This window comes from Corylus avellana, chromosome ca3 (genome assembly GCF_901000735.1).
Source record: "Corylus avellana chromosome ca3, CavTom2PMs-1.0".
Taxonomy (NCBI): Eukaryota; Viridiplantae; Streptophyta; class Magnoliopsida; order Fagales; family Betulaceae; genus Corylus; species Corylus avellana.
The window spans coordinates 28,806,826-28,820,647 of record NC_081543.1 but is presented as its reverse complement, the minus strand read 5'-3'; the positions used below and the strand labels follow the sequence as shown (position 1 = coordinate 28,820,647).

At 36.7% G+C, this 13,822-nt stretch overlaps 2 protein-coding genes across 2 annotated transcripts; both read left to right on the top strand.

Moving 5' to 3' along the window:
* Window positions 1-1,270: 1,270 nt before the first annotated feature.
* LOC132174367 (L-type lectin-domain containing receptor kinase VIII.2-like) lies at window positions 1,271-3,679 on the top strand. Its single transcript, XM_059586034.1, has 3 exons — window positions 1,271-2,432; window positions 2,690-2,837; window positions 3,037-3,679. Exons 1-3 carry the CDS (start codon window positions 1,271-1,273, stop codon window positions 3,677-3,679), a joined length of 1,953 nt encoding a protein of 650 aa, XP_059442017.1.
* A 2,594-nt stretch (window positions 3,680-6,273) lies between these two features.
* On the top strand, window positions 6,274-13,258 carry LOC132175732 (phospholipase D beta 1-like). The gene is made up of 10 exons (XM_059587758.1): window positions 6,274-7,924; window positions 8,390-8,506; window positions 9,079-9,273; window positions 9,666-9,914; window positions 10,023-10,091; window positions 10,195-10,342; window positions 11,082-11,230; window positions 11,366-11,542; window positions 11,669-11,866; window positions 12,881-13,258. Exons 1-10 carry the CDS (start codon window positions 6,968-6,970, stop codon window positions 13,172-13,174), a joined length of 2,553 nt encoding a protein of 850 aa, XP_059443741.1. The 5' UTR covers window positions 6,274-6,967; the 3' UTR covers window positions 13,175-13,258.
* Window positions 13,259-13,822: the final 564 nt, after the last annotated feature.

Sequence of the window (13,822 nt, the reverse complement as noted above, 5' to 3'; positions counted from 1 at the left end):
AACAAGCCGCTCTCTCGCGAGCTCGGCTCGGTTCGCATAAGCTTGGCTCGTACTCGACTCGAATATTAAATGAAACGTTTCGTGAACACGAATCCTGGCTCGAATATTAAACGAAGCTAGCTCGGCTCGACTCGACTAAGCTCGTGAGCAGCTCGTATAAGGATCGAATTAGTAGTTATTCACATAATTCTTCATATTAATATTAAAAAATGATGATTTTTTTTTTTTTTTCTAAGAGCATCCTTTTATTATAAAAGGATGCATATCCTCTCTCTTCGAAACCTAGTACCTTGCTGTATTGACTCGGACTCCATACTTCACTAGCTAGACTTATCAAATGCTCATATGCAAGCTGGCTTCTTGAGCCGTTTAAGAGTACTTGAAGTTTAAATTTATAATAAAAAAATTAATTAAAAAATTAAATATAAGAGCCAGCTCGTGAACTGGCTCGGCTCGGCTTGACTTATTATGAGCTCGAGTTCGATTTCTTGGCTCGGCCTTAAGCTCGGCTCGAGCTCGAGCTCGAGCTCAAGTAAAATTTAAACAAGCCGAGCCCAAGCAAGGGAAGCTCGCTCAAGCTCGGCTCGTTTACACCCCTAGTTGCAGGGATGACAATTTGTATTCCCATATTAGATTCGGGTCATGTCGAGTCATGGATATAAGATTATATAAGTCAACTTTAATTTGACTCATTTAATTTAACGGCTCAAATATATCTACCTAGTATGCTAATTTTGTACGTGTTGGACTAGTTTAGACCTATTAATGTTAAATTACCATTATCCCAAAAGCTTAATCTGATAGGAAAAGGTAAATTTAATCACTTAATCATTACTTTAACATTCTCCTTCACGTGTGGGCTCAAACTCCTTTTTAATAGGTGGGGCCCATCATGTGAAATATTTAATTAAATTGGAGTAATTTAATGGAGTCAAAGTTCCATCCCATGACCATTTGGCTCTGATATCATATTATAAATTACCAGTTATCCCAAAAATTTAAGCTAATAGGAAGAGATAAATTTAATCACTTAATCATTACTGTAACAATTAACTCTAATTTGTTAATTTCATATTGAGTTGGTGTCAAATTCACTCGTCGTATGAAAAATTGTTAGCCGAACGATAGAGCACTGGACGAATTCATGCTTGCTATATATAAATCAATAGGACTATCACATTCACATGTCCCCCAACTCACATCATCAATGGATTCTCGTCCATGTTTGGGGTGTCTGCTAGTATTTTGGGCCACATTTTTACTTCTTCTAATGCGAAAACAACTGGTAGCAGCACATTCACTGCACCACATCCACCACCCTGGAACTCCAACATACGTGACCAAGAACCTCTTCTTCCCAAACTTTAACGTAAACCTAAACCCTTATTACTCCATTCAGGACATCAAGCTTTTAGGAAACGCCAAAGTTTCAGAAGATGCCATTCAAATCCCAGATGTATCAGCAACTGTTGATCCTACTTATCAAGCAGGCCGAGCCATCTACGCCTCCCCTATCCGCCTTTTTGACCCTTTAACCAAAACCCCAGCTTCCTTCCAAACCACCTTCTCTTTCAAATTCACCTCCACCACCACCACCACTGCTAACGCGTCAGTTTCCGATGACCTTCATAGCGGAGACGGCCTCGCTTTCATCATCGTGCCGGACGAGTATAGCATCGGGAAACCAGGCCCTTGGCTCGGCATCCTCAATGACGCATGCGGCCACTACAAGGTCTTTGCAGTGGAGTTCGACACGTGCCACGACCCAGGATTTGGAGATCCCGACGACGACCACGTCGGCATCAACCTCGGCAGCATCGTTTCCTTCAAGACGGCGAGTTCCTCGAAAGCCAATGTTTCTCTCCACAACAATACGACCCACCGAGCTTGGATAGCATATGATGGTCAGCGTAGAAGGATCGAAGTCCATCTCGGACTGGACGGCGATCGTAAACCCTCAGAACCAATACTATCTTCGCCAATAAATCTCTCTCCTTTCCTTAAAGAATACATGTTTGTTGGGTTCTCAGCCTCCACAGGAAATTTAACGCAAATAAATAGCATTTTATCTTGGAACTTTTCCTCTACAAATCTAGCTTTGGTTCAAAAACCTTCGGCGAAAATTTGCCATAAAAATGTTGCCCACCAAGTCTCCAAATACACCCGTATAGGTTACACCGCACCTAGCAGCTTTTTGATCTTTGTTGCTGTAATTGCACTTTGTACGGTGGCTTTAATCTGTTTCTATTTCAGTAGCGCGCGCAGCGATCATGCCAGCACAGTTAATTTTATTCTTCTGGTTGATAAGAAGCAGAAGCCCACGCCGCCGAACAAGCCTCGCCGGTACACCATCGTGGAGATTTTCAAAGCCACACGGCGTTTTAGCAAATTAGAAATCTTGGGAAGTGACGTCAGAGGTGTATTGTATAGAGGTACGTCCAGTTAAATCACCAGTTATTTCAAAAATTTAAACTATCAAGAAATGCATTTAATTATTTAGTTTTATATCCAAACACTCTTCATGATGCCAATCAAAACTCCTCAATAATAAGTGGAGCACAAATCGTGTAATATTCTAACACTCTTCAGGAACTATGTTTTAATATAATATTAAATTATTATTTATCTCTAAAGATTAAGCTAATTATAGGAAGATATAAATTTCAGAATTTAATTTATATTCTAATAGGGACACTCCCTAATGGGTGCCATGTGGCGGTGAAGCGGTTCTCGAATCAGTTCTTGAACTTATCACGCTTGTACTCGAGCCGAATTTTGAAGAGAATCAATGAATTATCCCAAATATCTCATTCGAGTTTTGCTCCAATTCGTGGATGGTAAGTTTGGTAGCTTAACCATTTAATTTATATTCTAACAATCCACATTCACATATGTTATATTTAATTGAAATGGAAGGTAAATGACAGATTCATAGTTTGAATTCTGGACTTTGATTTGTGTTAAATCACGATTTTTCTCAAAACCTTAAACTATTAAAAAATAATAAATTTAATCATTTAATTTATATTGTAACAGGTGTTGCGACAACCGAGAGACGATCATCGTGTACGATTATTTCGGGAACGGAAGCCTAGACCAATGGCTATATGGACCAGGTGTTCTTCCATGGAGTCGGCGAGTCAAACTCATAAAAGAGATTGCGGAGGCGCTGTGTTTCCTCCACTCAAAAGGACTCACTCATGGAAACTTAAAGACGAGCAGTGTCTTCCTCGACCATAACTATCATGCTGTATTGGGTGATTACGGTTTCCTTTTCTTTCTTGGTACGGCTGAATTGGCCGTTTCTGGCAAGAACGGTGACGTGTTTGGGTTCGGTATGCTTGTGTTGGAAGCCATTGCCGGAAAAAAGATGTCGAAGTTGAACGGAGGCGAGGGAGATCAGACGAGTCTGTTGAGGTTTGCATGGAGCACGCATGAGAGGGGAGAGAAGGCAAAGATGGTGGAAGAGAGGGTGGGAACGTGCGATAACTCAGAACAAGCCGGCCGGCTTCTGGAAATCGGTCTGAGTTGTAGTTTAAGTGAGAAGAATGGGCGGCCGTGTATGGAAGAGGTGGTGCAGTACTTGAATACGCAGAAACCGATTCCCAAGCTGCCGCTGAGACGACCTCCCGAGTTGTTTTCGAAACAGAGTACTGCCGGGCTTGGTCTCTCCCCATAGGCATATTGTGTTGTCTTTGTATATATATATATATATATATATATATATATATATAGTTTTTTATAATGAGGAACTCTCTAAGGCATGGCTACTTTGTCTAGCACCCCTGTAACTCGTGTAAAGCACTCCCTTCAAACGAATTGAGTAATACTCCAGTTTCGCTAGCGGGTTGGTCTCAAGAAATTGTTTGCGCTCGAAAAGATTCGAATCTGAAAGATTATGGACTACAACAAAAACCAAAGCTCTTACCATTTGAGCCAACCCTTGCAATTTTGTGTGTCTATATATGTATCATGTAAGGCTGTAAGGGTCACCTACTTTGAATAAGTAAATCTGGCACCCTAATATGTCTTAAATAAATGGGTTCTACGATTAGGGGTGGGCAGATTAATCGTTTACTATCTATTGACTACGATTGAACTGACATTAATCACCTACCGTCAGAAGTCGATCGGTAATTGATTATGGATTTTTATATCAACTTCAGTTTGGTTTGGTTCGGTTAATCAGTATAAATATTTTTTTTGTCGGTTAATTGAATTAATCAATAATAAATATATTTTTAGTAGAATGATGATTACAAGGGCATTAACAAGATTTTTTTAATAGAACATATGAGTTAGTGGATTTTAGAACCAATTTATTAGTAGAACATATGTATGGTGGACTCTTATTGCGTTAATTAATGAACCCATTCAAAATTTGTTTGGTTTAATAAGCTATTTTGGCAAAAAAAAAAAAAAACATTTAGGTCCCCAAAACAATCAATTTTTGACCTAATTAAAAAAGTCAGTGATTAACCTAACCAAATCGATTTTAACTGAAATATCTGTTTAGCCGAAGCTTTCGAAATAAATCCTTATCGAAAAGTAAATTAAATAATTTAATCGACCATTTATGTTAACTGAACCGAACCGATACCCACCCCTATTTGCAACCCTTCAACTTAATCTACAAGAATTTCAATAAAATTTGAATAGCCTGATTTCAAAAAATCCTCATCCCTAGCTATAGCACAAAAGGGACACACTCAATCCACTAACCACCACCTGCCCACCTGCCCAACTGCCCAAGTCCCAACTTTCCACAAAAACCATAAAACTCGACCAACACATCAAAAACGGAATTCCCAATAATTTTTAATAATTGAAAGCTCATGAATCACAACAATAAGGTTTGGTGGCACACATCAACCACTAAAAAATGGGTTTATTGAGAATCAGATGCAGCATAAAGAATGTTAATTATAGTTTTAAAAATTTAGAAGATCATTAGAATCAGTCCAAAATCAAGGCTGTACAATGGGCCGATAGATTAATGGCTTGGGCCTACTTAGGGATCTACTTAATCCAAATTCCACATTATTATTGAAATTGAGTTCCAAAGTTTCAATTTTATACAAAATAAAAAACTAAAAAAATGACATCGTTTGGACACATACAAATTTATTTGAAGAAATACGATAGTACCTTATCTGCTGACACATCCTGGATATAAATGATGAGTAGGAGTCTCATATTTTATTATAAATAATTAAATGTACCTTAAATAATAAAAAAAAATTATATATGTAATTTAATGTAACTATGCCACATGGCACATGCAGTGGCGTAAATGATGTGTTAAACGAAAGTCACATTATATTAATTGATTTGTCTAACGTAATATATCATTTTTTTTTTTTTTGACATGTCCACACAAGGGAAGGGGGAGGGGGGACATGGTAATGAAAATCATCATTTGGTTCCATGTTTGTAAAACAAAAAAAAAAAAAAAATTGTTAATTTATACTGCTACATCATCTCAATTATATAACAATTTACTAAATAACAAATTACATATTAAAAAATTAGATGGTCGGACCATAAGATTGTACCATGTTAAGGTACAAATAAACCGTTATGAATATGAATATTTAGTCTGGCAAGACTCATTTTGTCACACACTCTCATTCTGGCACATCATTTTGTCTCGCTCTATGCCACGCTACAATTAGAATGGTGCATTTTAAGAGCAAATGATACACTATCATCCGTAACTCTTTTATTACACTCGCTTCACATTAGTAACAAGGTATGAGCTAAATGTAGGTAAATTTTTTTTTTTTTTTTTTAAGTCAACCTATTCCATGATAAAATGAGCAGGAAGAATAGATCTATTCGCATTTTCCTTACTCTTGAGGGTGATTCCCTTACTTATTATATCCTTGTCATAAACAAGTTTTTCTTATTTTCTTTTTTATTTTATATTATTTTATTGGTCTTTTGCACTAATCATTTGTCATCATTTTATAACTTGGATATCGACTTCCCGTAGTTCTAATTATAGAGCACGATCAGTTTGTCAAATGGGCTAATTTTAATTGTATTTTTTTAAAGTATTTTAATGTCATTCGTTAGGAAAGGATGGGAAAGAACCAATTTTGTATTGTGCATTGAAAAAATAAAATAAAATAAAAATTACTATGTATTATATATATATATATATATATATATATACTATTATAGTTGGGCCAATTAAGTCACATTTATGTTTTATCTTTTCCCTCGTTTTCTCAGTCACATTTCAGGGGCTACCTCATATGGAGGGAAGGTAGAAGGAACCCAGTACAAGTTTTCTTACCTTAGGGGCGGCTGAGGTTGAAAGAGGCTATGGCTTTCTGTTGACTGAGAAAACGAGGGGTAAAAGAGACGAAAATAATTATCTGAGGAAGGTCCTCTGTCTTGTCCATTCTGACATTCTCCTCTGTTTTATAATGAATAAATTTGATTATTTTTCACCTTCTCTGCACTCATTCAGCACTGCATTTGAATTTTTTAATCGTTCACTCCATGGTTCAGGGCACCCATTTTCAGACTTTCAAGCCTGCCGTCCACTTTCGTTTGCCCAGTCAAACCTGCCCATTGAATTGCATACCCTTAAACCCCACGTTCGTATTTCAATTTTCTCCTTCTGGAATCTCAGATTTTTATTATTTTCAGCATATCCGCCTGGTTAATCTTTGCTTCTCATTTTCTCATTCTCAAGTCAAATACCCAGTTGCCAGAAGCTCTCCATATTCATATTGGTGCCGGTTCTTTCTATGGTGTTGACCAAAACATTTCAGTGCCTATTTTGATTGCCTATTTCCAAATTGCGATCTGGAATTCTGTTTTGTTTTGTTTTGTTTTGTTTTTTTGTTTTTTTCAGGCTACTTTAGTCAGTCGGAGTTATTGATTACATATTTTGAGACATAAGATTTTTCCATAAAATTCAAGCTTTTGGAAGTGGTGAAGGATTTATTGTGATATGGCTCATTATGCTGAATCTCTGTCATTTGGGGGCTCAAACCATGGTCAGGGTCAACTAGCTGTGCCATTTCAGACCAACAAGGCTTCTCTCAAGGTTTGTCTGTTACATGGGAACTTAGATATTTGGGTCAGGGAGGCCAAAAACCTTCCTAACTTGGATATGTTTCATAAAAGTTTAGGGGACATGTTTTCGAAATTGCCTGGGAATTTTGGCAGCAAAGTAGAAGGGCAGATGTCTAAGAAGATAACCAGTGATCCCTATGTCATAGTATCAGTATCAGGTGCTGTAATTGGGAGGACTTTTGTGATTGGTAACAGTGAAAACCCTGTTTGGATGCAGCATTTTAATGTTCCTGTTGCACATTCTGCTGCAGAAGTGCATTTTGTTGTCAAAGACAATGATGTTGTTGGTTCGCAGATTATAGGTGCTGTGGGAATTCCAGTGGAGCAATTATGCTCTGGCATGAATATTGAGGGAACCTTCCCCATCCTTAGTGCTAACGGGAAGCCTTGTAAGTCTGGTGCAGTATTGAGTTTATCGATTCAGTACACCCCAGTGGAGAAAGTGAACCTTTATCATGGAGTAGGTTCAGGTCCTGATTCCCCAGGGGTCCCCGGTACCTATTTTCCACTTAGGAGAGGTGGGAAAGTGACACTATATCAAGATGCCCATGTTCATGATGGTTGCCTTCCCAATTTGAAGCTTGATGGTGGTGTTCAGTATGTGCACGGGGATTGTTGGCATGACATCTTTGAAGCAATAAGTCAGGCACGCCGTTTGATATACATTGTCGGGTGGTCGGTGTACCACAATGTTAGACTAATTCGAGATGGTAATGCCGCAACCAATTGCATGTTGGGGGATCTTCTCAAGACCAAATCACAGGAAGGTGTAAGGGTGCTGCTCCTTGTATGGGATGATCCTACTTCTAAGAGCATTTTGGGATATAAAACAGTAAGGATTTTAATAGTATATGCCACCACTACTCTTTTCTATAGCATAAATTAGGGCTCAAATATCATTCGATACTATGCTGGTTTTGATTTTTAATATCAAATACTAAAATGGTCAGTGAATTTATTTTTCATTCTAGTTTTTTGTTTTTTTGGATCTGCAACCTTTATATCATTTGTATCATTCCTCGAATAACCTTTGTGAATTCAGTCAATTACGAAACAAAGTATTATGCAGTTAATATTTATCTTTTGCTTAATTATTTTCCTTATGTATGGTCCACATATGGCAGGAAGGTGAAACACAATTCAATAGTGTCTAACCCCAAGTCGCTTATAATTGTTTAATTTCTGTAATCTCTGCTTTATATTCAAGGACATTTTATTTACTCTTTCTTTGTTCACCAGTGCCTTTCTTGCATCAAGCACTTATTTCTATGTATTCATATATTTCTATAATATGCAGGACGGCATCATGCAAACCAATGATGAGGAGACTCGCCGTTTTTTCAAGCACTCTTCGGTGCAAGTGCTACTGTGCCCTCGATCTGCTGGAAAAGGTCATAGTTGGGCCAAGAAACAGGTTGGACATCAATAAGGCACCATATATTTATCCATTTTATACCTACATGCTGTTTCTTTGAAGCAAGAGCTATATATTTGTATCTCATAATCTTACTTGATGCTGCTTTATTGGATGAACTTATCAAATTCCTTGACATTGTTTCTATTTGTTAGTGTGGTGTTGAAGATTTGCATTTTACTTACTAGGAGTGCTGTTTATGAGAACAAGTGGAAATGCACAACAAATCTGACATTTGCCTATGGGGAGTAACATGCTAAACCTTTTGGCCCACTTTCTATATGTTGTTGGCTAATATATGCAGAGCAATTTTTGTTTATTTTTTTTGTTAGGACTTGGAACAATGAAAACATGTATCCTGTTGAAAGTTGAGCAAGTTATAACCATAGTTGACCCATTTCCGAATAAATTTATCTATATTATGGGTGGTTCAACCTTCTTATTTCAAATGTTCTATTAATTTTTGGCCTTCAAGGTTATGTTAATTAGATATTCAACTTAGATTTGCTTTAATTTTATCTTCAGATTTAGTAATTGCTTTGGACCTCGTTTTTTTTATTTTTGATTGTCAGGAAGTTGGCACAATCTATACCCATCATCAGAAAACAGTGATTGTGGATGCTGATGCAGGTCACTATAAAAGAAAGATCGTGGCATTTGTTGGAGGCCTTGATCTATGCATGGGCCGGTATGACACTCCAAAACATCATCTTTTCAGGACTCTACAAACAGTGCACAAAGACGACTTTCATAACCCTAACTTCACGGTAAATCATTCAATTAATTTTCTCGATTCCCCTTATTGTAGTTCATCCATATATGGGAATCTTAATATTCTCCTTTATTTATCCTATGAAATACTCAGGCAAAGATCATGAATATTTATTTTCAAAACTCATGGATACATATTGGATTCTGTTAGTGTAACTGAAATCAGCTAAAATTGTTTATAGTTGCCTAAACATGCACACACCGGATCAGTTGCTTCATGTACATGCCTATAGGATGTAACACATGCGTAACCCTGCCACTCGGTCCACAGGGATAACATACTGCTGATGGTTCATTAAAAATTAATTTTAAAGTATAATGATGAACGGTGAACACCAAGTGGGTTTTTTTCCCCCATTTTAACATATTTGATTTGAAACTTAAATAGGACCCTCCTGTTGGTTGTCCAAGAGAACCATGGCATGATTTGCATTCTTGTATTGATGGTCCAGCTGCATACGACATCCTCACCAATTTTGAGGAGCGCTGGTATAGAGCATCAAAACAACATGGGCTTCAGAAGCTAAAAGCGTCTCATGATGATGCGCTACTCAGGATTGAAAGAATTCCTGACATTATTGGGATGGCAGATATTCCTTACCAAAGTCACAACGATCCAGAGGATTGGCATGTACAGGTATATTGGATTGCAATCTTCTATTGGAGTTAGATTTTTTAATTCTTGATCTTTTCCCAATATGGCTTATTTCTTTCTTTCTTTTTGTAAAATTTTCCACAAGCGAAGGTTTTTCGTTCAATTGATTCCAATTCTGTCAAAGGATTTCCAAAAGACCCAAAAGATGCTACGAAAATGGTGAGGAAAATCTCTGGCTTTTTAGCTTGTTTTTAAAAATAATGCATTTGATTTTGTTCAGAGTGAACGTTGATGGACTAATGTGTTTACATTCTTATAACAGAATCTTATATGTGGGAAGAATGTGCTGATAGACATGAGCATACATACAGCATATGTGAAGGCAATCCGTGCTGCCCAAAAATTTATTTATATTGAAAACCAGTACTTCCTCGGATCATCATACAACTGGGATTCTCACAAAGATTTAGGTGAGGGCCTCTGTCTTCTAATATATGAGATTCAGAATAAAGGAAGAGTAGATAGTGTTCTGTAACCCTAGAACATGTTGGTATAAGGATCACCTTTGCTACCTTTTTCCTTTATTGAAATTTTATTGACAGCATGAAAATGGGATTGAAAGTGATTCCATTTCTGTGCTAGTGTTTCAGTCCTCGTGTATCTATTACTTATATGTAATGTTGGGCTCAATGAGTGACCAGAAAATTAAATTTTAAAAAATGTAATATTTAGGCCAGTCAGACTAAGCATAAATAGTCTGTCAATTGATGGTTTTGACAACCTATTTACTGCCTTGATTTTGATTTTACTAATTTGGCATCACTGGTGTTCTGGATATGAGAATTTTCAATCTCCAGAAAGCTAAAAATAGGCATGTTTTTGTTATCTATTCTAGATGTGATCCATTTAATCCTTGGATGTGGTCTCAAGACAATTAGGATTGGTGATAAGAAACCATGTCTATTTATATTATTAATATACTACTTGAGCTTTTAAGTGTGATGCTTGGATGTTCTACAGCAAGCTTACTTGCACTATTTTATCCTATTATACACCATTTTTTGTAACTTATCTTAGTGGTAGGTAAGATACGCTCCTCTCAATTGTTTGAGGGGATATTGGAAAAATAAATAAAAACATGGGTCTCATATCAGATGGCGGCGTGAACATCATTGAATTTGTGGTTATACAAAATATATTTCTCTGCAGGTGCAAACAATTTAATACCAATGGAAATTGCTCTCAAAATTGTCAACAAAATAAAAGCGAATGAGAGATTCTCTGCATATATTATTATCCCAATGTGGCCAGAAGGTGTTCCTACAAGCACTGCCACTCAGCGGATTCTCTATTGGCAGGTAAACCATTATTCTCTTTTCTATTGTCATGTCTACTATTTAAGAAGGCAGCATTGATGCTTTAAGACATTATGGCATTATTTGTGGCTTTATTGCAACATCTTTTCCACCTGGTTTCATTCTTGACTGGTGCAGCATAAAACAATGCAAATGATGTATGAAATGATTTACAAGGCTTTAAAGGAGGTTGGACTAGAGAACAAGTATGAGCCACAAGACTATTTGAATTTCTTTTGCCTTGGCAATCGTGAGGCACCAGACAGGGAAGACAATTTAGAAGCAAAAAATTCAACTTCTGCAAAGACTCCTCAAGTATTTCCCTTATCTGGTTGATTACAGTTTCAGCTTTCTCTTTTCCAAATGTTATTTTTCCATTTACCGGTTATCTTTTTTTTCACCATTTTCTGTCTTGCTATGTATTGTATGTCGGTAACCTAGGCTCTTGCTCGGAAGAGTAGGCGTTTTATGATTTATGTCCACTCAAAAGGAATGATCGTGGATGATGAGTATGTCATATTGGGGTCTGCAAATATCAATCAGCGGTCAATGGAAGGCACCAGAGACACTGAAATAGCAATGGGTGCATACCAGCCTAATCATACTTGGGAAAGAAAACATTCTAGTCCACATGGACAGGTAAGCCTAACAAAATAGAGTTTTCTGCATTTACCTTGCCACTAGATATGTCTGTCTATATGCATATGACAAAGAATCTAAGTGAACCAAAATGTCACTAGTATAGGGAAAAAAGCATTCCATGAAGTTTCATGAAAGTTGGGGAAGATTCTGTTGGCATAATAAATAGTAATCCATTGCAAGATTACTTGAGTAATTTTTTATTGAGGTACATTACTAGTGAATGTTTATAGGAATTACTGTTTGGCTGTTTGCTTATCAGTCTCTAAGGCTTATGTCTTCGAAGAATAACATGTTTGAGGCTTGAGAAAACTGTTGGTGTCAGTGTTGCTGCTCACCCAGCAATGTTTAAGGTTAATATGTCCTAATGTCCATTTTCAGTTCATGCTTTTGAGACAAAATACAAGAGGGTGCATATAACTTCTAAGAATGTCAAAACTTGGATATTGTTTCTCGGTTGTCAACTTTTGACGACCTAGAGAAAGCGCTAGCCAAATCTGAGCTATCACTCTAAAAAGACTAATCAATTTAAGACTTCTCTAAAATTACTTTTAAATCTCAATCTCATATAGTAAGAAACTAATGTGAGACTTACCACCTATGAATGCTTATATAATTCACTCACTCTATATGTAGTATTCATCTTTTCAATGTAGGACTGGGATATTACAATCTCCCTTCATTAAATCCCTAATGTTTTCGCCAAAACCACGTCATGCAGTGGTCTAATACCACTAGGAAAATGCTAGCTATATTTGCGCTATCACTCCAAAAAAAATAGTCAATTTGGACTTTTCAAGAATCACTTATAAAGGTCAGTCTCACCTTGTAAGAAATCAATATAAAACTTAGCAACTATGAGTGCCTTTATAATCCACTTACTCTGCGTGGGCTATTCATCTTCTTAATAATGTGGGACTAGGGTATTACACAACTTTTCATTATAGATCATCAAAGCGCTTATCATTCTATTATTTCAATAATGCATGACTATCTGTCAAAATATGGGTGCAGATCTATGGATACAGGATGTCATTATGGGCAGAGCACACTGGAGTGCTAGAGGAATGCTTCAAGCAACCAGAAAGCCTTGAATGTGTGAGACGGGTACAGTCCATGAGTGAGTTCAACTGGAGACAATATGCATCCGATGAGGTATCAGAAATGAAGGGTCACCTATTAAGGTATCCAGTCGAAGTTGATCAAACAGGCAAAGTGAAGCCTCTTCCTCGCTATGAGACATTCCCAGACGTGGGCGGGAATGTAACGGGTACATTTACAGTCATTCAAGAAAATCTCACCATCTAATCTACTTGATGATACCGATTCCAGAATGGCTGACAGTTTACTCCAATTTAAGTTCACCAATGAAGAGTGTGCTTCTATCCAATGTTTGACAAATAGCAATATTTCATGTCATGACCCAATCGTGCAGTATACATATTTTTTTATCTATATTGTTTGGATACATATCCTCAATAATTTTGTTGCTCGGATTGCTATCAGTTCGGCCAACAAATGTGAGATTTGGGTATTTGAATCCTATTTGTTCATCTTTTTCTAATGTATAAGAAAGTAGAATTTGAAATTACATTCATTAGCCTATTTCTTCAACATTTTTTTTGAAAGATTTTTTTTCTTTCTTTCTTTCTAATATCTTTGTCAATTTTGGCCTTGTGGTATTTGAATTAAGGTTTTTGATTCAAATTTTGGTCCGTGTTGGCAGGAAGAAAATGTCGGACCTACAACTCTTTTACAATTATTTTACAACATATTGACACGTATTAGTATGTGATTGGAGAATGATAATTTTATTTTTTTAAGTAAATGATGTTGCTCAAATCACATATGGACATATGTCGGCAAGCTGTAAAAGAATTGTTAAAGGGTAGCAAGTCTAGCATTACTTTATCCGGAATAATCATATATATATATATATATATATATATATATATA

Coding starts and splice junctions, on each gene's coding strand:
- LOC132174367 (XM_059586034.1), top strand. CDS start 1,271: ATGCGAAAACAACTGGTAGCAGCACATTCACTGCACCACATCCACCAC. Junction 2,433..2,689: donor CAGAGGTGTATTGTATAGAG/GTACGTCCAGTT, acceptor ATATTCTAATAG/GGACACTCCCTAATGGGTGC. Junction 2,838..3,036: donor TTTGCTCCAATTCGTGGATG/GTAAGTTTGGTA, acceptor ATATTGTAACAG/GTGTTGCGACAACCGAGAGA.
- LOC132175732 (XM_059587758.1), top strand. CDS start 6,968: ATGGCTCATTATGCTGAATCTCTGTCATTTGGGGGCTCAAACCATGGT. Junction 10,092..10,194: donor CAAAAGATGCTACGAAAATG/GTGAGGAAAATC, acceptor TTCTTATAACAG/AATCTTATATGTGGGAAGAA. Junction 11,543..11,668: donor CTTCTGCAAAGACTCCTCAA/GTATTTCCCTTA, acceptor TCGGTAACCTAG/GCTCTTGCTCGGAAGAGTAG.